Genomic DNA, 20,075 nt, shown 5'->3' on the forward strand with positions numbered 1-20,075 from the left:
CCTCCCCAAGACCGGAGCTCCTGTCTTGAGGTCGTGCATCCTTAGCTCGAGGAATCCCCAAGGGCTCACCCCCGTTGCCTAAGACCGGAGCTAGGACTCTGAAGGACGAAGGTCGAGTCAAGTATGCAGCTTGTGGTGTGTGCTAAATATGGAGGCTATGACCCTCTATAAATTCAACACACGCAAGGTAAACGTGCATATATCTGACATCACGTGCCGATATCTCCCTGACTTCTCGGACACGCAGCAGGAACGTGCGTGTTCAGGCACCCACGGCTGGGTTGGGCCGTGCGGCCCATTATCTCCTTACCTATCGATTTGACCACACTTATGTGTCAGGTTTAGGAATTAATCATGAATGTCACAGAATTGATATTACAAGTAAGAAGGTCACAGGATGACCTTCTTACCAACTTCCAGGTGCCTTCTCCTATAAATATGGAGATCCTGGGAGTTGATAAGGGTTGGAAAAAATAACCTCTTGTAAGGAATACTTTGTAACTAAATACTCAGAATATATCAATAATATTGACTAGTGGAGTATAAGGATTTTAACCTTTGAACCACTTAAAAAACGTGTCTTGAGTCACCTCTTTCATCCTCTAAGATCATATATCTGTTACGGTTCTACATCCAGCACTAATCCCTTTCTCTTCCTCTCTTAATTACCGGTTGGCGAAGAACCGCATCAACACAAAGGTTTTTGGCTGAGTTTCAGGTGGGGTTGCGGCTCTGTTCTAGAGTGTCGCGGCCTAAGCTTGAGGAAGAGGAAGGGAGAAGCTGCAGGGCCGTTGTGTCGCGGCATGGAGATGGAGGACCGCGGCCTGTGTTGGGGAATTGAGAGGGGGCCGCGGACCTTAGTGGCATTTTGGCCAAAAGTAGGTTTTTGGCTTAGGGATTCAAACCTTAGGCCTCAGGATTGATTTTACTACCCGGTTTAGTAGGATTCGATGTCTCGGAGGCTTGGTTTTGGTTTGGGAACCTTTTGTGATTTATTTTATTGATGGAATCCCCTAATTGGTTATGACCAGGTGACCATCATGGAACTAAAAGATTGATCGTTCTTAAGGGTCGTTCTTTTACTAGTTCTCGCTTGAACCAGAGGTAAGAAAACTGCACCCTATATATATGACATGCATGGTTATTATTGAGGCATGTTGAGTGTTTAAATGTGGACAATGATTGCATATTAGATGCTTAGCAAATCTTGCTTATTTGTGAATGGCATTGACTTACTAGTCAGAGTTGGCAATGGTGTCAGACTGTCTGTGAAGCTGTGATTTACTAGTCAAGTTCGACAGCGGTATTGAACACTGGTCGTATGTTACTGACTTAAGAGTCAGGAACGGCATAAGTGTCATGAACGCAGACCGATAAAATATTAGATCTAATCAACATCTGCATTGAATGACTCAATATGAGCATTAATGCCGGATCGACCCTAAGTTCGATGAAAACTAAAAGCGCTTGCCTAGTTCTATGACTAGTTATTCAGAGCCGGGGCCAGAAGGCCCAAGTGACCCTATCGTCACATGGCTAGAGGGAACAGAACCCATGTTAGTGACTCTATGGTCACTCGGTTGGTTTGCATTGGTGACTTGCTTATCAATCACTTATTCTGTTTAAGCTAGTGACATGATCACTTATTTGTAAAGGGAACGGTACTCATCTATAGTGGAGTCACGGGGAAATAATACGTTAGTAAATTTATTTGTTAGATTTATGATAACTTATTGGAGCTTGATTTCATAGGCCCATGGTCCCCATTGTACCTTGGATAAAATCATCTAGATAGTCTCAATTAATTGATTTAATTATCAATTAGAACTATCAAAGTTGACTAGGTCAATTTTGGATATTTCATAGAGTTATATATTTTTTAGAAGAAAAGAGAAATTATGGCAGATTTATTAATTTAGATAAATTGGTATCTAAATTAATAAATAAGTTTAAATCAATGTTCAAATTATAAATAATTAATTTGATAAAGGATTTAAATAATTATTTAATTAATTAAATCAATAGAAAATAATACAGGCCTTGATTTTAAGTCTAATGGGCTTATAATCAAATGGGAAATTTCACGGGCCTAAATCCCATGATAATTTCAACCTAGGGCTTTAAAATGGCTATTATTTTATTGATTTTTTAATTAAATTAAACGACATAATTGAGTCTATAAAAGGAGTTCTTAGAGAGAAGTCAAAACATAAGTTTTGAAAATTTTAATCACTGGTTTTCTGATAGTTTTAGATTCTCTCTAAACGCAAGTCCTTTTCTAAGCCTCTTTGATTATTTTCTCTTCTTCTTCTCTGTATCTATCTCACGTGTTGAGAATTTCCGTCACTAGTCTAGGTGATTCTAAGGATACATTGGAAGGCTGTGAAGAAAATAGAAGATTGGTTCAGTTTCTTGATAATACTCTGCGACCGAGAGGATACAAGAGTTAGAGAAACTGAAGGAATGACTCTTTCATTCCGCTGCGTATACGGTAAGTATTCTTATCTTAGTTTCTCTTTGAATTCAATTTTAGAAACATGTTCTAGGTTATCTCATATTAATTTGTTTAATATTAGATCTACATGAAAATAAATAAAGATCCTGTATAAGTTTTCCTAACAGTGGGGACCTCTCACATCTGCTTCAGGAAGAGATACCTCAGCCCGGCCAGTAGACGATAGGAGTTCGGGGGAAGTTGAAATGGTGCCAACCTCACATTATTGAGGAAGTCCGCGAAGTACTGGTCGAGGGAGAGAAATACCCCGACCTTTAAGTGTTCATCACTCCAGGTCATGAAATCTTCCTGGAGTGGTGCACAACTCCGCTCCCCCTCGTAGGGAGGTCGGGCGATGAGATCCCCGTCCCAGCCTCGATGTTATGGGACAGTAGGATCTTGTTGACCCTTCCTTGGGTCGTTATCTTAGAGACAATCCTTTCGGCCTCGAAAAAGGCGTCAGGAGCGACCGCGACCTCCTTCTCCACCACGGGGCCGAACTCAGGAAGGGGGAATCAGGGACGACCTCATTTCCCTTGCGAGATTGTTGGGACGATGAGCCAGCTACGTTCTTCTTGGATGCGCCTTTCTTGGGTGCCATCAGCTTGCCTATCGAATAAGAACGCCGGAGTTTTTAGTGGGCGACATAGAATTTATTGAACAAGAGAAATAACAAAGGCCAGGGGTCCTAACACGCGAGCTGATGCAATAACAGCCCATGTGATGCCACGCGTTGCCTATGCTACGCGCCTAGATTTTCCAACAGACCCCTGATATTCAGGGATCCGTGTGTCAGAAGAGTCAGGCCATTACTTGCCTTGGGGAAAGGGTTTTAAAGAAAAACCGCCTAAGAAACGTGACCCCTAAGCTACCCGGTTTTATACCCTAAAAACCTCTCGTCTTCCATATCCCGAATGTGTATTTCCTAAACTTACCCAGAAATCACCTAGAAATTACCTAGTTATGAACATCAAAATCCTAGACATGTTTTAGGATCTACTCAATATGCCTAAAATCGGAACCTATGCACCAAAGTTATTTAGGAACAGCCTACTATTGGTGACTATAAAGTGCAGATTCACATGACAAAGAAAAAGGAAGAAAATTGAAACACGCGAAAAACAGTAACATACAAGTCTCGGAAAAACAGGAAACTTACAATATGTTCTTCAAATGAAAGTTGCAAGCAAAGTGGAAGAAGGGCTCCTGGGGAAATCCTTGATGACTAGGTTTCCGAGGGTTTTTTAAGATGAGATTATGGGGATTTCTGGGATTTTAATCATAGGAGGAAGAAGAGTTTTTGAAGCTCGGAAAAGAGAAAATGAAGAAAAATTTCCAATGAAAGGTGGGGAGTACTGAAAATTGTCAGCCCTATTTATATGTAAAAGGCATAAGGAAACGAGGACCGTTCGATCAATCTAATGCGAGATACGAGGGTCATGATTCGAAAGATGAAACAACAACAAAAAGGTGGCCAGGCCATTTAATACAATCCTCGAAACCCGAACAGACGCCAATCACGGCATTCCAAGAGTCCAGTACTCAAATGATGGGCAGGGCCTGGATAATCGCAATGGAAGTTTAAAAGTCCCTGCTGTGAGAGTCACGAGTGGCGTCATAGAACATGAGCAGGGACTTGGGGGGCAAATGTACGCCCTGAAAATCAGCAAGTATCTTTTTAGGCAGCTCGGGTATAGCTGGCTAGCAAAAGGCTATAATCGATGTTCCACGTGTTAATTTTTCATCCGGGGGAATTTAGCACGATTCCCTAGATAAATAGCTCGAGCTGATGAGTTCAAAGCAACATACTGCCTAGAACCATTTGTGGAGTATAGCATCAGAAGGCACAAGCTGACGTTACGCTAACTCGTGGTACGCCAGAAGTCTGACGTACCCCAGGATCTTTATAAAGTTGACCACGCAATATAAATGTGCGTAAACAGACATCACGTGTCTATTTATTCCCGAATTTCCAGATACGCAATATAAACGTGCATGATCAAACATCACACGCTTGATTTAGACCATGCGATCCATGATCTATTTTACCTAATGATTAGACCACACTTCAATATAAAATGTAAACGTTAGTCATTAGTGTCACAAGATGATGTGAGGGATCAAGGGATCACGGGATGACCCCAACACCTACCCAGGGATCATTCTCCTATAAATACGAAGACCTTGGATAGAAAAGGGGTTGGGTTTTCTCTGTGTAATGCAAATATTATGTCAAAATAGAGAGAGTCATACACTAATAATATTGACTCGTGGACTAGGGGGATTTTAACCTCCGAACCACGTAAAAAGGAACGAGTGTTCTTACTATATCACTCTAAGTAGCTTAAAGAGTGATTATTCTCCTAACGGTTTACCTTTAAGCACTAGTTCATTCCAGCTAATTTTCATAATACACTGTTGGCGAAAAACCGCGTGAACAGTCAACTTTAACGAAATATTCTTATATTTAACACAATATACTTATATTTAACGGTAGTTTGTAAACACTTAAACTTAAATAAAATAAAATAAATAATTAAAAAAATTAAAATATGATATTTTTGAGATATTTTACAATGATAATTATTTAAAAATAATAAATAATTAATCAAATTAAAATAGGATATTTTTGAGATATTTTACAATGATAATTATTTAAAAATAATAAAATCATATGTTTTATAACTTAAATAAAATTTAATTAAACTTAAACTCACTTATTAGAATAATATCATATTAAACATATAATATAATTTACTGTTAATTAGCAACAAATTATTTTAAAAAAAAACTAACAAGAAACTTAAATTTAAAATTCACCTATAATATTTAATATTACATTAAACATATAATATATAATCTCTTCTTGTCGCTCCCAAATTCAAAAATCAGAACAAACATAAACTTAAACAAAAATAAAATTTTTTTTTTTTTTTTTGGTAAGCAAGCAAATTCATTCAACAAAAATCACCAATACAACCTACAGTCACCCAAGAGGGAGACCAAACCAATAAAGAACCAACAAATTCTAAACAACTAATTCCCCAAACCAGCTTTTATCTACTTCAGAAACACTATTCTTCACAAAATTACACCCTCTAATTTTAATGTCCCTTTTAATATGTGTAATTCTACAATCAACACTCCAAACTTTATCCTCCCATAAAGCAAGATTCCGCACTCTCCATTCTTATATGAATTTAATTTAATCTCTTGAAATAAGATCTAAATTAATTTGTTATAGGTATTTGTCAAGTAAGTATATATTTGAGAATATATATATATATATATATAAGTGAATTATTATACAAAAATATTTATACTTATATATATTAATATAATTAAAACACAAGACATAAAAATGGTTCCCATATATCATGCAAAAACAGGGTTGGCCGAGGAACCAATACAAAATGTGATATTTTTATAAAAATATATATATGGAGGCATTTGATATTTTTATAAAAATACTATGGAAGCTACCTCACCTTAAGGCAGTGTATGTAATATTTTGATATATATCCCATTCTAGTTATGTGTATACTAATAATATATAGCAGTAATGTATGATCTTTCTCAACCCCTAATTTCGCTCTTATAATTAAATTACTCCTTTGTTTTTTTTTTATAATGAGATTCTAATCTTGGGAAGAATATATGCTTTTTCAGGGCCTTTGAGAGCAACTCTTTTTCTGGAACTATTCCTTCTGAGCTTGGGAAATTGGTGAACTTGGTTTATTTGTGAGTACACCTAATCTTTTTCAACGTAATAACCACATTTGATTAGCTACATAAAGTTAAATAATGATATTAATTTAGTTTCTTAACTGAAATGGTGTGGCTGCAGGAATCTTAATTCAAACAATCTCACTGGAGAGTTCCCTCTTGATCTCACCAATCCCACCAAGTTAACTGAACTGTAAGTGTCAATGTAGACTATATGTCCATACCTGAAAATGAAATGAACCAATATTTTTGGGATGAGCAATCGTCCGTTTTATGTCACATTTTTCGCATTTCAGTAGGATCAGTAGTAACTACTTCACAGGAAGGATGCCTGAGTTTGGCAATTGTAAACAACTTCAGATATTGTAAGAACTGCTGATCTCTTATGCTATTGTGTTGCACAATAATGAATAGGTATTTAACAAGTAACTTATTCAGTGGACCTATTCCAGAATGGATCAAACTCAGAGATGGTCACTAGTAAGTTACCCATCTCAGAAATTGTATGCATTACAGCTGGCATAACAATGTGAAAACATGTTTAGATTCATGCTTTTATAATTTAGAGATTTAAGGAAAAATACAATGTTCTATGGTTAACAGTACTTGATACACATTATGGCCCCCCTTTGGATTATATTCAATCAATAGTTAGAGGAAGAAATCCTAGTTGCATAGATAAGATACAATGATTGGTTAATTCTGTTATGTTTCACAATTGTTAAACATTCTCTCTTTTACTTCCCTGTCAACTATTTCTTCTCTTGGTTTTACAATAATTAGCTAATGATGAAGTTTCTTACTACATATGCAGCCAAATAGATCTTTCTTACAATAACTTTTCCGAGACATCTGAACCATCTACTTGTCGAGAAACTTTGTAAGAATCTCTCTCTTTTTCTTTCTTTCTTTCTTTTATTCCTATATTCATTGCATGATCACAATCATGTCAAACTAAATACACTTGTGTTTTTTCATCAGCAATCTCTTCAGGAGCTCATCTGGACAGAAAAACAACTCGTAAGTTTCAAAAAACTAATGCAACAAAAAGTTCATTATTTTACATGATGATTATACTGATATACTAATGCTTTCTTTGAATATGATTAATATAGAATACTCAGCAAGTGCCTGACTCAATGTTCAGAAGGTAATTAAGTCCTTCAAAACTAATCATTATATTAACTCTAAACCAATTGTTTTGTATGGTATTAACTAATGCCATTTGATGTGTAGATCATTATTCATTTCATATTAATTGTGGTGGAAAACAAACTACCATTGGTGACATCACGTATGAAGGGGATCAGGACTCGGGAGGCGCTGCAAAATTTGTCCATAACCGAGCTATTTGGGGATTTAGCAGCACTGGTGATTTCTGGGATATTTGGAGCACCACAAAGGACTACATAGCAGAAAATGTGTCTGTACTGAGAATGAACAATTCAGATCTCTACACAACTGCGCGCCTCTCGCCTCTTTCACTAACTTATTATGGTCGATGCTTGGTAAATGGAAATTACACTGTGAAATTGCATTTTGCAGAGATAGTACTAAGAGACAACAGATCTTATTATGGTGTTGGAAGGCGAATATTTGATGTTTATGTTCAGGTAGTCATGATTTTTGTTGACTTTGCTAAAAGAATCAATGCAGCTTGTGAACTTGTGTTTGATTGAGTTAAGTTATTGTAGGGAAAATTGGAGTTGGAGGATTTTGACATTGAGAAGGAAGCTAATGGAGTTGATAAGGAATTTATCAAAGTAGTTAAGACAGTTGTGAGTCATAAGACACTAGAGATTCGCCTTCAATGGGCGGGGAAAGGGACGAGGAATGTTCCAAAGAGAGGAATGTATGGTTCTCTAATTTCAGCTATCTCAGTGGAGTCTGGTTAGTATTTGCTATAAGGAAGAAACTAACATGTTCATAATCAAAAGTAAATTGATTTTCTTAATATTTTTTCTGCTTTAAAAGTAATATCATCCCACTGATGTTTTCTATTGTAGATTCCAAACCTCCAGAAAAGAGCAAAGCAACAAAGTTCATCATCATTGGAGTTGTCTCAGCTTTTTGCCTTCTTCTCATAGTTTTAGAAATTCTTTGGTGGAAAGGCTATTTTAGGAAGAAGGAATCAAGGGATGAAGGTAATTAAAGATCATACTTTCATCAACTTTCTAAGGGTGGATTACTGAATTTTAAATATGAATTTATGAAGATGCCACTTAGTGAAAAGAAACTCCAATAGTCTTCTGTCAAGCTCAGGCTTAGTTATATTGACATAATCACTGAGAACACATTCTAGTTTCTAATTTTATTCTTTCTTATTTTTCTCACATTGCTTTCCTAGTTACTTTATCTATAACATGTATGAAATTGTTATTGATTGTACAGTTCTAAGAGGATTAGATCTAAAAACCGGTTTCTTCACGTTTAAACAAATTAAAGCTGCCACTAACAACTTCGATGCTGCAAACAAAATCGGAGAAGGAGGATTTGGATCAGTCTACAAGGTATCTATAACTTTTTAATTTTCATGATCATGAACTTGATGTCAAGATAGAATGAAGTACACAATTGAATGCATGTCATGTTTAATTTTATCGCAGGGTGTGCTATTAGATGGCACTATTATCGCAGTTAAGCAACTCTCATCCAAATCGAAGCAAGGAAATCGTGAGTTTATAAATGAGATAGGCATGATTTCTGCTTTACAACATCCAAATCTTGTCAAATTGCATGGATGTTGTATTGAAGGAAAGCAACTATTGCTGGTTTATGAGTACATGGAGAACAATAGCCTTGCAAATATTTTATTTAGTCCTGAAGAAGGTCAAGTGAAAGTAGATTTGAATACAAGGCAAAGAATATGCATAGGCATTGCAAGAGGTCTGGCTTTCCTACATGAGGAATCAGCAATTAAAATTGTACACAGAGACATCAAAGCCACAAATATACTACTAGACAAGGACCTTAGTCCAAAAATATCAGATTTTGGTTTGGCCAAACTAAATGATGAAGAGGAAAACACCCACATCAGCACCAGAGTTGCTGGAACTATGTGAGTTACAACTTTCTTTAAGCTAGAACATAATGATTAATTAACTATCATGGCAATGATACTAATAAATTGTTGTTATTGCAGAGGATATATGGCCCCAGAGTATGCATTATGGGGTTACTTAACTGATAAAGCAGATGTATATAGTTTTGGAGTTATGGCTATGGAAATTGTGGCTGGCAAAAACAACATGAGATATCGTCCAAATGAAAACTTTGTTTGCCTTCTAGATTGGGTAACACACAACTTCATAACATGTTCTTCAGCTCATAACTAATTATTTCATATTGGTAATGGTTTATCTTCTTCATATGCAGGCCCTTTTTCTACAACAAAAGGGAGATATAATGGAGCTGGTGGATCCAAAGTTGGGGTCCAAATTCAAAAAAGAAGAGGCAAAAAGAATGATCAAGGTAGCTCTATTGTGCACAAATCCATCACCTTCACTTCGCCCCACCATGTCAACTGTAGTGACCATGCTTGAAGGCCGAACTACCATCCCTGAACTGGTCATGGATTCAAGTATTCTTGATGATCCATTCAGGTTCACCGGGTTGCGAGACAAGCTTGATTAGATTTCACAACAGAGCTCAAGCGAAACAATATCATGGATTGATTCTTCCTCTAAATAAACTTTTTTTTTTTTCTTTAGTGAGAGTTACATTTGTTTTCATTATAGCTATGTCTAAATATTTAGGTGAGTTAATTGTATTCTAGAATTTATTAGGAAACAAGAAAAGAAAGCTATTCTTATATGATTTTATTTATCATATCCATGCGTTTTTTCTATATAAAAAATGGTTAGAAATAAATCATGTACAGCTTTGCTAGTTATTAGCCAGAGTACTCTTATATATCAGTTAGAAGTTAGTTGTGTTCTTGGTTATAAGTCTGTTATCTTAGTTACAGTTAGTTACTTGTATTGGTTACCATTTTGTATGAGACCATGATATTGGTGGTAATGATTTAAAACTAACATCAAACTGAGAATCAATTTCATGTGATTTATAACATGCAAATAATTTATTTTTTTTACACAATTTGGCCAAAATTATTCCAATTGTTTCTATGAGAAAACTACTCCTAAATGTGGGGAAGTTAATTTCAATTTTTTTTTATAAAAAAAATCATTTTCATTTTTAAATTAATTTCATATTAATTGAAAAGAATATCACAATTTTAAGATATGTTTTTTTGTTTAATATTTTAGGGAAAGTCTACGATAGGGTAGTACTTTTTTGCGGTTTTTTTTTTCAAAATATACTTTTTTTTGTGTGTTTTTTTTACTTTTTTTTTTCCATCATTTTTAAAAAAAAATACTACCTTAAGTTTTCAAAAATACGTTTTTTTTTAAGTTTTATATTTACAAAAATACGGTGTTAATGAAACAACTAAAAAATAACAATTGGACAACAACTAAAAGTCAACCCATTGGATACTGACATATTTTTATAAAAAAAAAAATTAAAATATATCTGAAAAAACTAAACAACAATTAGATATCACCACAACAATATAACAACTATATATAAACTTAAAAAAACTAAAAACCAATGTAAAAACAATTATACATAAATCTAAAAACTACTAAAAAACAACCCAACATATATTAAATATAAACTAAAATTATAAGTATTCTTAAAAAGCTTAAATTCCCTAAATTAATAACAAATATACTAAAAACTAAAAAAAAAGGCTCAATAATATGTATATATAAGCTGAGACCATTATAAATATACTAAAAACTAAAAAATACGAGAAACTAAAATCACATCAGCACGTGACCTATATAAATATAAATAAATAAACATTATTAATAAATATATGTAAATGTACCTATTTTTGACTAAATAAAACCAACATATATTAGAAATATGATACTCAGCCACATGTTGGACATATCACCACTCTAAGTGTCATTGTTGTGAAATGGTGGACCCACAATAGAGATGAAGTGATATGTTTGGCCTCAGTACGACGTGGCTTCATGTAATTGGCATGTGAGCTAAGCCATTTTCCAAGTCTTGGTCTTCACTTCATCGGTGCTCACGTACCTGAAACACACCAACAACCATTTTTGCTTTCTTCGAGCTTTTTCCAACTAAACCCTTTCTCATGGTAATCAGGTGGTAGTGAAGTCATTTATGCAACTCCCAGGCACGATTTTGTCAGCGTTTGACCCCTCGCAGGCGCGACTCCACCAGCACTCGAGCCGACCAGCCCTCTTCACAAGCTCATACCCCTCGCCTCTCCCGACAAATTGCTTCTTCTCTGGTCGAGGGAAGAAGTCGTATAACTGAAAAAAAAAAAAGTTTGAAAAGTAAAAAAGAAAAAAACTCCGTGTAAAAATAAAAATGTAAAATTTTCTCAACTTTTAGTGATATATATAAATTTCTCTACTTTTTCCCCTACCAGTACAACACACACCTTAAATGGGTATGTAGGGGTGTTCTTATTCCAATTTTTTTTTTTTTGCATGAAGATGATCATTATAGTTATAACATACCTCCTACAAATTTTATAGAAATTCTGAATAATTTATAGTACCGAAATTATTCCACTCGTGCTTATTTTTCTTATACGAGTGGAAAAGTAATTGTTTGAACTCTGTTTTCGGAATTGTAAATTATTCAGAATTTCTTGAAAATTTGCAGGAGAGGCACGTTATAACTATAATGAATATCGTCATAATTTTTTTTTTTTTGATAAAAACACCTCTACGTACCCATTTAAGGGGTGTGCACCCTACCGCAGCTTTCCAAATATTTTATATAATGAAATTTTTAGATTTAATATTAATTTTCTTAACAACAAATTTATAATTTTAATCTTGGCAAAAAAAAAAAAATTATAATTTTAATAATATGTAAAATCATTACGAATTAAAGTATAGATCATTGGCTATTGGAACAATTGACCTTGTGATAGTTAATTATTCAATACATAAAGTACTGTTTCACTCAAAGCAAGTACCCGACACAAACACAAAATGTTTCATTGCTTATTATAAACTAGAGAACAACATAAGTAGGTTTACATAAAAATGGAGCTAAGAATATCAACCCCAGAGCAGTCGCATAATCCTTTGGTTCCTTGCTTCAACTTCTTATATTAAACATTATTACAAACCAGTTTGGATTTTTCTCCATTACAACTTTCCCGATGAACAATCCTATCAAGAATCCACATCCATATCCTATGGCCACAACTTTCCAACCAAATTGAAGAGGAGAGAATGAATTTTCTTCAGATGACGGAAGTGGTGGTTCCAATGGCTTGGAGTTTTCACACAAGTCTGGCAGTGGAATACCACATAATCCCAAGTTTCCCTCGTAGGAACTTCTCTCAAATTTAGCCAATTGGTTTTGTTGTGGTATGGGCCCAGAGAGATGGTTGTATGAAACATTAAAGTATTGAAGGAAATGTAGTTGGGCCAATTCACTAGGGATCTCCCCTGAAAGCTCATTTTGGGAAAGATCTAAGGACTCGAGCTCTGCCAGATTTCCCAGTGATGATGGTATGTCACCACTGAGACGATTGCAAGATAAATCAAGAGAATAGAGCCTCTTCAAGTTTCCAACCACTTGAGAAATTTCCCCATCAAATTTATTGTTTGAGAGGTTTATGACAACAATAATATTTTGGATTCTTCCATAGAACATATTTATGCCTTTGATTGCTATTGTAGCTTGGAAATAAAAACTCCATGAAGAGCCACCGTTGGTTGTGTTTTTGAATGTTGAACTCATATAACCAAAGTCTTCAATGTCTGTAGTTGTCATGGCCTTCCAATTCTGGATGTATTTCAATGGTAGTTTTCCACTAAAGTTGTTGTAAGACATATCAATTATTCGTAACTTTGGAAAATAAAAGTTTTTTATGGACTCCCCAATTACTCCATGGAGTTCATTAGCTTGCAGCATAAGAATTTCCAACTCTGGAAGAGTGCCCAACCAATAGGGAAAAACATCATTGAGCTTATTGCTTTCCACATTGAGGTATTTAAGCATCTTACAATTTGAAAGCGACTTTGGCATATTCCCTTCGAATCGATTATAACCTAAATCAATCATCTCCAGTTGGTTTCCCTTCATAAAGTTGGGAATGTTGCCAGAGAAATAGTTCCAGGAGAGATATAACATTGAGAGGTTACCTAGACAATGGGGAAGCTTACCAACCAACTTATTATGAGAAATGTCAAGAATTTTAAGAGAACTAAAATTGCATACTCTATGCGAAAGCTCCCCTATTAAAGAGTTTCCAGAGAAGGATAAGCTGAATAATGTTTCTTTGCTAATGTTGAACAACCACTCTGGTATGGGACCACCAATATGGTTTTCATCAAGAAATAGTGTCTCCATTCTTTTTTGATGCCTAAGAAAGACTGGAAAGTTTCTTAAATTACAGTTTGACAATCCTAGTTCCTTGAATTGTGGAAATGTTTCATTTATACCAGGATTAACAATGATCACTGAGAGGTTGTAGTTGTAGTGCAAGTCTAGCTCAGTAAGGTTTTTTAGGCCAACGAATATGTCAAAATCGACAATGTCTCTCAAATCATTGTTGTATAGGTGAAGGGTTTCCAAATTTATGAGTTTCGACAATGACAAAGGAATTGGGCCACTAAAGTAATTTGATGACAGACTTAACTTGGTGAGTTGAGTTAGATTTCCCAAGGAAGAAGGGATTTCTCCAACAAAGTTATTTTCGGAAAGGTTTAGATAAGTGAGTTGGTTCAGCTTACCTATGAGTTTAGATGGAATCACTCCAGAAAAGTTGCAATTACTAGCATCCAACGTACTCAAAGAAGCTAGTTTTTCAAAAGGAATTTCCCCAGAGAAGCCAGTGCCTGCCAACAACAATGACTTGAGAGAATTGTTCTGATTAAGTACTGGAGGCAATCTTCCACTAAGATTTTTGTTAAACTGCACGCTGAGGCTTTGTAAGTCGGGCAGCTGAAAAATATCGACCGGGAATTCACCTTTAAGTTTGCAATCCCTCAATTGTAGGGATGTCAAGAATGAAAAATTTGCCAACGATTTAGGAACTGTTGAAGATATGTTGACTTTGCTGAGACAAAGCTCCTCAAGGCGTGTGAAGTTTGAAATCAAGCTTTCCAAATTAGGCTTCTTGAGTTGCAATGGATTGTTGCACAAATAAAGATTGGATAATTTGGACAGTTGTGAAAGTTCCGAGGGAATTTGGCCGACGAATGAAGAATATGATAGGTTGAGATAGGTGAGCATAGAAAGTCGGTTGATGGCAGTAGGTATTTGAGAGTAGTTGAAATGGTTGTTCGAAAGATCAAGTCTCTGGAGGTGAAGGAGGTCGAAGAGGGTGCTGTTTGAGTCAATAGGACCATTGAGAAAGCTGCTGCCGAGGTCAAGGCCTATCACATGGCCAGTCATCTCATCACACTCAACACCACTCCACATGCAACAATTTCTACTTGTTTCTCCTTTGTGTGTCCATGAGGTAACCTATGAATAAAACTGATCAGAATTTTGAGAAGCTGACTTTGTAATAATAAAGATTTCCTTAAACTGCAACAACGAAGACCTTTCGTCCTCATGACAAATTGGCTGGGAGAAAGAGAAACATAATAATTTCAGAAAGAGAAACATAAATATGTTACAAACAAAGCAAACCATGGATAGTCCCATCGTATAATAAGAAATAGTAGTGGCTTTATGTTTTATTGTTTCAGATGAATGAAGAAGTGATACTTTATGGTCTTCTATTTATATAGACAAAAAGCCATTATAGTCTCACTTCGGCTACATTGCCCAGACTCCATTTTATTTTATTTTTTAATTTTTTTTTCTAAAATAAGGTGGTAAATAAATTTCCAATGTAATGTCATATATGTCCACTCCACTCCACTTTATTTTCTTTTTCTTTTCTTTTTTCATCAGTCACTAAACTTTATTACAAATAAATAACATAATAAATTATAATTCAACATAGGGTTTATATTTTTTTAGACCCTGTATTTCTCCCCATAATTTGTTTGGACCCTATGTTTTAACAAATTACTTTTTGGACCCTATGTTTTGTAAAATGGTTAAAATAGAGCCCTAAACTCAATTTTGATGAAGAAAAAATTGAATATAACAACACAATTTTTAAGCAGAATAATTTTATTTTTGTTCTGAATTGTTAGTTTGGTAAATTATTTGTGATTTTAGTTGAGAAAACATTGACCAAAATCGGATTTAGGGTTCTATTTTAACTATTTTACAAAACATAGGGTCCAAAAAGTAATTTGTCAAAACACAGGATCCAAACAGGTAATGGAAAAAAACAGAGGGTCCAAAAAGGTATAAACCCTTCAACATATATAAATATATATTAAGTCAAGGTCAAGCCATCTGTCTTGTTAGAAATTGTCAATACAAATACAACTAATTTATATTGACAACGATTTAGTCGCAACATATATTTTATGTGAGTAAATATCATTTTTAATAACAACAAAAAATTACTTATGACTAAAATTTCATACTTAATCAGAAGTTGTCACTAATATAATTTTAGTCACAATATATTATTTTTAGTGATAAAGTTTATTGTGACTAAAAATACATTTAGTGATCACAAATTTTGATTTTTGTGACCAATACTTTTAGCCACAATCAAATAAGAAAATTTTTCTTTAGTCACAAATTTTTTGTTTTTAGTCACAAAATTTATTGTGACTAAAACTAAGATTTTTTGTAGCGTGTAGTTACATGATACAAAAAATACATGATCTGATTAATCAATAATTCCTTCATTTCATATCATGAGGTATCAAAATGCTTTAATTGTTTGTTTTATCCGATTAACAATCTTAATGGTTTGTTATTATGTTGTCTTTAAAAGTATATCACCAAATATTAATTTTATATGGGATATTTGTGTCATAAAATGATTCTTTTTAAATATTAATGGTTGGATCAATTACGAGGTGACACGTATCAGTCTAGTCATTATATTAATAAACCTAAAACGGGACGGTATTATAATTTTAGTGACTTTGGTACTTTTCACATTAAAAAAAGATTAAGTCCATACTAAATATTTTCTCTAAATTTTGGGTACTTCTGCTGCAAAAAATATATTTTATGCTGTTTTGATTGTGAATTGAGAAGAGATGAGAGTACTCGTACTAGATAAATATATTATTATTTTACTAAAAATGATAAAATTGGTTAATATATTAAAAGAATATTTATTTTATTGTAGGTGCTCAGGAGTCAATGGGAGAGAAAAGTCTTGATTTGGTGTTACTCTGAAAAAGAAAAGTTTATTTATGGCACACTCACTGACCCATCACACTGCTAGGGCCCAAAAGTATTCCCAATCCAATCAGTTGATTACCGGTGCTTTCAAATTTGTTTAGGGTAGAAAACCATAGATATTTTGTGTTTTTGCAAAATATTACTTTAGTAATGTGTAAATTTTTTTGGACGAAATTTTTATAAGAGGATAGTTGTAATATCTCAAATTTCCTAATAAGGCTTAGTGCTTGGATTAGGGGACTGTGAGACAATAATTGAGTTATTATGTAAATTATATTATGATATAATCATGCTTGTATTTTAAAGATATTACATATGTGTATGCGGGCCCGTTTCTTAAAATAGAACCCTAAACTCAATTTTGGTCAGTGTTTTCTCAACTAAAATCACAAATAATTTACCAAACTAACAATTCAGAACAAAAATAAAATTATTCTACTTAAAAACTGTGTTGTTATATTCAATTTTTTCTTCATTAAAATTGAGTTTAGGGTTCTATTTTAACTATTTTACAAAACATAGGGTCCAAAAAATAATTTATCAAAACACAAGGTCCAAACAGATAAAAAGAAAAAACACAAGGTCCAAAAAGATATAATTTTTTTTTTTTAAGAAAATATACGTTTTCTTTTAAAAATATACACATGAAAATGAGATGATGGTTGCCCAACTAATATCTTGTGTCAAAATACAATGAAAACACTAATTATTTCATTTTGATTATTACATATTTTATAGAAAAAAAGGATCCTTTCTTCTGAGTCAAGATAAACCAGGCTGACTGACCATACAACTCAATGGCGGTCTTAGCCAAACACACAGATAGTACCAACTATTAATATTAATCACTCAACATCTATGATGTCCCGTCAATTCTTGACATGTTCAAATTGGAATATGATCAAGAAATAAGTTCAAAGTTGAACCCCATTCTAATACGATAATTAATGCACAATTTCTATCCATATACATACTTTAAACACGCACAACATCCCATTAAAAATATATTTATTTATATATCTATTCTATATATTATATGTGTAGATAACGAAATTTTTTTATTTTAACGGTTTTTTATTTTTTTTAATGTTAACTTTAATGGAATATTCTTATATTTAACATAATATTCTTATATTTAATGATAGTTTATAAACCCTTAAAACTTAAATAAAATAAAATAAATAATTAAAAAAAATTAAAATATGATATTTTTGAGATATTTTACAATGATAATTATTTAAAAATAAGAAATAATTAAATAAATTAAAATATAATATTTTTGAGATATTTTCCAATAATAATTATTTAAAAATAATAAATAATTAAACAAATTAAAATATGATATTTTTTAGATATTTTACAATGATAATTATTTAAAAATAATAAAATCATACGTTTTATAACTTAAATAAAATTTAATTAAACTTAAACTCATTTATTAGAATAATATCATATTAAACATATAATATAATCTACATTCAATTAGTAACAAATTGTTTTTTTTTAAACTAGCAAGAAACTTAAATTTAAAATATACATATAATATTTAATATTACATTAAACATAATCTCTTGTTGTCACTCCTAAATCCAAAAACTAGAACAAACATAAACTTAAACAAAAATAAATAAATTATTTAATTAAAATATGATATTTATTTGAAATTTATATGACATTAATATAAATTTAATAAAAAATAATTAATAAATTTTATAAATAAAACTAATCAAACGTACAACATGCACATTACTTGTATCTAGTATCCATATAATATATGTTTCGATAAATATATATCTCTGGTGTAAACAACGAAAATTCTTAATTTTAACAGTTTGTTTTGTTAAATTTAATAGAATATTCTAAATATTTAACTGAATATACTTCTAAAAGTAATTAAAAATAAATATTTATTAATTATGTTAATATGAATTTAAATATTATAAAATATCATTATAACAATAATATATAATCTTAATTTTTATTAAAAAAATTATCATTTATATTTAACAAGAAAACATGTATATTTTTATTTGATCTAACTTATACAAATATATATATTCATATTGAATAACAATAAATATTACAAATATTTTACATATAGGTGTCATGTGTATATAAATAATATGGTTATGTAACTATATAAAAAACTAAAATAACATTTATCTTCTATTAAGAATAAACAAGTTTATTTCATTGAAGTGTAATTTGAATAATATATCATGAATGTTTTGTACCTTAAATAAGGTAGCATTCTTGGCCAATGTTCATGCATATATGAAAATCAAGTGGAATTGCCAGTGATATATTAGTTTGAGTGTGAAACTTTAAGGTTATTAGTGGGTTGTGTTCTTCAATCGACAATATTTATATCCTTATTTTGTTTAAAATTTTATAAGTTTTTTCAATACTTTTGCTATAAAATATTCTTAGTACTTATAAACTTTCTTGATTAATCTTGTTTTGAATTTGCATATCAAGTATATATTATATATAAGTCAAGCCAACTGCCTTCACAAATTGTAATTACATGATACAAAAATACATGTTCTGACTCTAATCCATAACTCATTCATTTCATATCATGAGCCTTCAAACTGCTTTAATTGTTTTTTTTTCTACTAACAATCTTAATGGTTTGCTAATTAATTATGTTATCTTTAAAATTATATCACCAAATATCACTTTAATATTTTACACCTAGCTTTCAAAAAAGACCATACTTTGTTTTTATATATCTTTTATATAAAAAGTGTGAAAATAACAAAAAAATTTGGTTTTAACTGTTTTTTATTTTTTTTAATGTTAATTTTAACGGAATATTCTTATATTTAATATAATATTCGGTAAATTATAAACACCGCTAATTTTAAATAAAATAAATAAAAAATTAAAAAAATGATATTTTTGAGATATTTTACAATAATAATTATTTAAAAATAATAAATAAATAATTAAACAAATTAAAACATGATATTTTTGAGATATTTTATAATGATAATTATTTAAAAATAATAAAATCATACGTTTTATAATTGAAATAAAATTTAATTAAACTTAAATTCACGTATTAGAATAATATCATATTAAACATATAATATAATTTAATTTATACGACATTAATATAAATTTAATAAAAATAATTAATAAATTTTATAAATAAAACTAAAAAAATGTGGATTACACATTATTTGTATCTAATATATATAAATATATATATATCATTTTACTATTATTATTTTTTAATCATTTTTGTTCATCTCAATGATTTTTTTTACTTAAAGAATGAATTATAATTTATAGATGTAAAGAGAACATTGTAATAATATTTGAAAAAAATTATAAAAGTAATAATGGGATGGAGTTTTTTTTTTTTTTTAATGTTTTCGAAAAAAAGGATTTATTTTATTGCAAGTGCTCACTAGTCAAGTGTGTTGCTTTCAAATTCCAAAATATGTGTATGTCGATCTTTTATATATACTTCCTTCTAAAGTCAATGGGAGAGAAAAGTCTTGAG

The 20,075-nt window shown here is 31.9% G+C and overlaps 2 protein-coding genes across 2 annotated transcripts in view; both read left to right on the top strand.

Annotated features, from left to right (window-relative positions):
* Positions 1-5,855: 5,855 nt before the first annotated feature.
* LOC133802026 (LRR receptor kinase SERK2-like) lies at positions 5,856-7,244 on the top strand. The gene is made up of 7 exons (XM_062240257.1): positions 5,856-5,884; positions 6,164-6,235; positions 6,342-6,413; positions 6,517-6,585; positions 6,635-6,700; positions 7,035-7,100; positions 7,202-7,244. Exons 1-7 carry the CDS (start codon positions 5,856-5,858, stop codon positions 7,242-7,244), a joined length of 417 nt encoding a protein of 138 aa, XP_062096241.1.
* Positions 7,023-20,075, top strand: part of LOC133801496 (probable LRR receptor-like serine/threonine-protein kinase At1g53430) — a 28,710-nt gene continuing 15,657 nt past the window's right edge. The window contains exons 1-9 of the mRNA XM_062239717.1: positions 7,023-7,100; positions 7,202-7,240; positions 7,336-7,370; positions 7,457-7,833; positions 7,915-8,110; positions 8,227-8,364; positions 8,612-8,730; positions 8,827-9,278; positions 9,363-9,513. Coding sequence (XP_062095701.1) covers positions 7,657-7,833; positions 7,915-8,110; positions 8,227-8,364; positions 8,612-8,730; positions 8,827-9,278; positions 9,363-9,513 — 1,233 coding nt within the window. The 5' untranslated portion in view covers positions 7,023-7,100; positions 7,202-7,240; positions 7,336-7,370; positions 7,457-7,656. The remainder of the gene's footprint in view (positions 7,101-7,201; positions 7,241-7,335; positions 7,371-7,456; positions 7,834-7,914; positions 8,111-8,226; positions 8,365-8,611; positions 8,731-8,826; positions 9,279-9,362; positions 9,514-20,075) is intronic.

Source organism: Humulus lupulus, chromosome 9 (genome assembly GCF_963169125.1).
Source record: "Humulus lupulus chromosome 9, drHumLupu1.1, whole genome shotgun sequence".
NCBI classification, from domain to species: domain Eukaryota; kingdom Viridiplantae; phylum Streptophyta; class Magnoliopsida; order Rosales; family Cannabaceae; genus Humulus; species Humulus lupulus.

Excerpts from the sequence above, each read along its gene's own strand:
- LOC133802026 (XM_062240257.1), top strand. The coding sequence starts at position 5,856 with ATGGTTCCCATATATCATGCAAAAACAGG. Across the intron at positions 6,236-6,341 it reads TTGGTGAACTTGGTTTATTT|GAATCTTAATTCAAACAATC; the intron begins GTGAGTACACCT and ends GTGTGGCTGCAG. Across the intron at positions 6,414-6,516 it reads CCCACCAAGTTAACTGAACT|TAGGATCAGTAGTAACTACT; the intron begins GTAAGTGTCAAT and ends TTCGCATTTCAG.